At 42.4% G+C, this 5,000-nt stretch overlaps 1 protein-coding gene across 1 annotated transcript in view; it reads left to right on the forward strand.

The window, feature by feature from the left end:
* The window catches only part of LOC110519875 (armadillo-like helical domain-containing protein 3), a 62,811-nt gene that overhangs the window by 40,595 nt on the left and 17,216 nt on the right, over positions 1-5,000 (forward strand). The window contains exon 24 of the mRNA XM_036949056.1: positions 1,291-1,369. Coding sequence (XP_036804951.1) covers positions 1,291-1,369 — 79 coding nt within the window. The remainder of the gene's footprint in view (positions 1-1,290; positions 1,370-5,000) is intronic.

Below are 5,000 nucleotides of genomic sequence, written 5' to 3' on the forward strand. Positions count from 1 at the left end.
TTAGAGGAGCTGGTTTCAGTTAGAGGAGCTGGTTTCAGTTCGAGGAGCTGGTTTCAGTTAGAGGAGCTGGTTTCAGTTAGAGGAGCTGGTTTCAGTTAGAGGAGCTGGTTTCAGTTAGAGGAGCTGGTTTCAGTTAGAGGAGCTGGTTTCAGTTAGAGGAGCTGGTTTCAGTTAGAGGAGCTGGTTTCAGTTAGAGGAGCTGGTTTCAGTTAGAGGAGCTGGTTTCAGTTAGAGGAGCTGGTTTCAGTTAGAGGAGCTGGTTTCAGTTAGAGGAGCTGGTTTCAGTTAGAGGAGCTGGTTTCAGTTAGAGGAGCTGGTTTCAGTTAGAGGAGCTGGTTTCAGTTAGAGGAGCTGGTTTCAGTTAGAGGAGCTGGTTTCAGTTAGAGGAGCTGGTTTCAGTTAGAGGCGCTGGTTTCAGTTAGAGGCGCTGGTTTCAGTTAGAGGCGCTGGTTTCAGTTAGAGGCGCTGGTTTCAGTTAGAGGCGCTGGTTTCAGTTAGAGGCGCTGGTTTCAGTTAGAGGCGCTGGTTTCAGTTAGAGGCGCTGGTTTCAGTTAGAGGCGCTGGTTTCAGTTAGAGGCGCTGGTTTCAGTTAGAGGCGCTGGTTTCAGTTAGAGGCGCTGGTTTCAGTTCGAGGCGCTGGTTTCAGTTCGAGGAGCTGGTTGAAAATGTGTTTTGACTAGGCTTCATTTGTTTAGAGCTTTCTCATAACATTGTGTGTGTTAGTTTGGGCACTCTCTGTCTGTCTCTCTCTCTCTCTCTCTCTCTCTCTCTCCTCTCCTCTCCTCTCCTCTCCTCTCCTCTCCTCTTCTCTTCTCTTCCATCTCTCTCCTCTCCTCTTCTCTCTCCTCTCTCTCTCTCTCTCTCTCTCTCTCTCTCTCTTTCTATCCATCTCTCTCTCTCTCTCTCTCTTTCTATCCATCTCTCTCTCTGTCTCTGTCTCTCTCTCTCTCTCTCTCTCTATCCATCTCTCTCTCTCTCTCTATCCATCTCTCTCCCCTCTCTCTCTCTCTATCCATCTCTCTCTCTCTCTCTCTATCCATCTCTCTCCTCCTCCCTAGTTCAGAATACCTAATATATGCTGCACTGTTGGTCCCATCCAGTTTTATATTTCTTCATTTTTATATATATTGGAATATATATTTTATATATATTGGAATATATTGGATAAAACAGATTTCCATGACAGAATTGGAGCTCCTCTATAAAAGTATGTGATTACGTATTACTACCTTCTCTCTCACCAATGCTTCCAGTAATTCTGTGTTTCTGTGTGTGGGGGTGTGTTTTCAGGGCCATTATCAACCATTTCAACCCCAAGATTGAGTCCTACGCTGCAGTGAACCACATCTCCCAGCTGTCTGAGGACCAGGTAAACACGCCCCTTATGATGTCACAGGACACTCTATTATGAGTGTGACATCAATAATGATGTCACAACAAGCCTTTTATGATGTCACAACATGCCTACTTGGGATGTCATAATGGCCCAGTGAAAGCTTTTGCATTCTTTATGATGTCACAATGGCCATCTGATGACATCACAATGACAACAGTGTTTAAATTCAGACTGTGGCTCTTTATGACATCACAATGGAACACATCCTATGAAACAGTGTTCTTCGCATTGCACCAGGAGATAGGCTTTTAACCACACTCCATCAGGCAGCGTTTAATGAGAGGAGAGAAAAATGAAGGGCCAGGAAAGGGAGGAGAGGAAAGAAAGAAAGGGAGGAGAGGAAAGAAAGGGAGGAGAGGAAAGAAAGGGAGGAGAGGAAAGACAGTAAGGGAGGAGAGGAAAGACAGTAAGGGAGGAGAGGAAAGACAGTAAGGGAGGAGAGGAAAGGGAGGAGAGGAAAGAAAGGGAGGAGGGGAAAGAAAGGGAGGAGAGGAAAGAAAGAAAGGGAGGAGAGGAAAGAAAGGGAGGAGAGGAAAGAAAGGGAGGGGAAAGAAAGAAAGGGAGGAGAGGAAAGAAAGAAAGGGAGGAGAGGAAAGAAAGAAAGAAAGGGAGGAGGGGAAAGAAAGGGAGGAGGGTAAAGAAAGGGAGTAGAGGAAAGAAAGAAAGGGAGGAGAGGAAAGAAAGGGAGGGAGGAGGGGAAAGAAAGGGAGGAGAGGAAAGAAAGGGAGAAGGTTTGGACGTATATATGCTTTATTTACCAGCTGATAAGCACAGAGATGGATTCTGTCATTACACAGAGAGAGAGATTCTGTCATTACACAGAGAGAGATTCTGTCATTACACAGAGATGGATTCTGTCATTACACAGAGAGAGATTCTGTCATTACACAGAGATGGATTCTGTCATTACACAGAGAGAGATTCTGTCATTACACAGAGAGAGAGATTCTGTCATTACACACAGAGAGAGAGATTCTCTAATTACACAGAGAGATGGATTCTGTCATTACACAGAGAGAGAGATTCTGTCATTACACAGAGAGAGAGAGATTCTGTCATTACACAGAGAGAGAGATTCTGTCATTACACACAGAGAGAGAGATTCTGTCATTACACAGAGAGAGAGAGATTCTGTCATTACACAGAGAGAGAGAGATTCTGTCATTACACAGAGAGAGAGAGATTCTGTCATTACACAGAGAGAGAGAGATTCTGTCATTACATAGAGAGAGAGAGATTCTGTCATTACACAGAGAGAGAGATTATGTCATTACACACAGAGAGAGAGATTCTGTCATTACACAGAGAGATGGATTCTGTCATTACACAGAGAGAGAGATTCTGTCATTACACAAAGAGAGAGAGATTCTGTCATTACACAGAGAGAGAGATTCTGTCATTACACACAGAGAGAGAGAGATTCTGTCATTACACAGAGAGATGGATTCTGTCATTACACAGAGAGAGAGATTCTGTCATTACACACAGAGAGAGAGATTCTGTCATTACACAGAGAGAGAGAGATGCTGTCATTACACAGAGAGAGAGATTCTGTCATTACACACAGAGAGAGATTCTGTCATTACACAGAGAGAGAGATTCTGTCATTACACAGAGAGAGAGAGATTCTGTCATTACACAGAGAGAGAGAGATTCTGTCATTACACAGAGAGAGAGATTCTGTCATTACACAGAGAGAGAGAGATTCTGTCATTACACAGATAGAGATTCTGTCATTACACACAGAGATAGAGAGATTCTGTCATTACACAGAGAGAGAGAGAGATCCTGTCATTACACAGAGAGAGAGAGATCCTGTCATTACACAGAGAGAGAGAGATTCTGTCATTACAGAGAGAGAGAGATTCTGTCATTACATAGAGAGAGAGATTCTGTCATTACACAGAGAGAGAGATTCTGTCATTACACAGAGAGAGAGAGATTCTGTCATTACACAGAGAGATTCTGTCATTACACAGAGAGATTCTGTCATTACACAGAGAGATTCTGTCATTACACAGAGAGAGAGAGATTCTGTCATTACACAGAGAGAGAGAGATTCTGTCATTACATAGAGAGAGAGATTCTGTCATTACACAGAGAGAGAGATTCTGTCATTACACAGAGAGATTCTGTCATTACACAGAGACAGAGAGATTCTGTCATTACACAGAGAGAGAGAGATTCTGTCATTACACAGAGAGATGGATTCTGTCATTACACAGAGAGAGAGATTCTGTCATTACACACAGAGAGAGAGATTCTGTCATTACACAGAGAGATGGATTCTGTCATTACACAGAGAGAGAGATTCTGTCATTACACAAAGAGAGAGAGATTCTGTCATTACACAGAGAGAGAGATTCTGTCATTACACACAGAGAGAGAGATTCTGTCATTACACAGAGAGATGGATTCTGTCATTACACAGAGAGAGAGATTATGTCATTACACACAGAGAGAGAGATTCTGTCATTACACAGAGAGAGAGAGATGCTGTCATTACACAGAGAGAGAGATTCTGTCATTACACACAGAGAGAGATTCTGTCATTATACAGAGAGAGAGATTCTGTCATTACACAGAGAGAGAGAGATTCTGTCATTACACAGAGAGAGAGAGATTCTGTCATTACACAGATAGAGAGAGATTCTGTCATTACACAGAGAGAGAGAGATTCTGTCATTACACAGATAGAGATTCTGTCATTACACACAGAGATAGAGAGATTCTCTCATTACACAGAGAGAGAGAGAGATTCTGTCATTACACAGAGAGAGAGAGATTCTGTCATTACACAGAGAGAGAGAGATTCTGTCATTACATAGAGAGAGAGATTCTGTCATTACACAGAGAGAGAGATTCTGTCATTACACAGAGAGAGAGAGATTCTGTCATTACACAGAGAGAGAGAGATTCTGTCATTACACAGAGAGATTCTGTCATTACACAGAGAGAGAGAGATTCTGTCATTACACAGAGAGAGAGAGATTCTGTCATTACACAGAGAGAGAGAGATTCTGTCATTACATAGAGAGAGAGATTCTGTCATTACACAGAGAGAGAGATTCTGTCATTACACAGAGAGATTCTGTCATTACACAGAGACAGAGAGATTCTGTCATTACACAGAGAGAGAGAGATTCTGTCATTACACAGATAGAGAGATTCTGTCATTACACAGAGAGAGAGAGATTATGTCATTACACAGAGAGAGAGAGATTCTGTCATTACACAGAGAGAGAGAGATTCTGTCATTACACAGAGAGAGAGAGATTCTGTCATTACACAGAGAGAGAGAGATTCTGTCATTACACAGAGAGAGAGAGATTATGTCATTACACAGAGAGAGAGAGAGATTCTGTCATTACACAGAGAGAGAGAGATTCTGTCATTACACAGAGAGAGAGAGATTCTGTCATTACACAGAGAGAGAGAGATTCTGTCATTACACAGAGAGAGAGAGATTCTGTCATTACACAGAGAGAGAGATTCTGTCATTACACAGAGAGAGAGAGATTCTGTCATTACATAGAGAGAGAGAGATTCTGTCATTACATAGAGAGAGAGAGATTCTGTCATTACATAGAGAGAGAGAGATTCT

Source organism: Oncorhynchus mykiss, chromosome 17 (assembly GCF_013265735.2).
Source record: "Oncorhynchus mykiss isolate Arlee chromosome 17, USDA_OmykA_1.1, whole genome shotgun sequence".
Taxonomy (NCBI): Eukaryota; Metazoa; Chordata; class Actinopteri; order Salmoniformes; family Salmonidae; genus Oncorhynchus; species Oncorhynchus mykiss.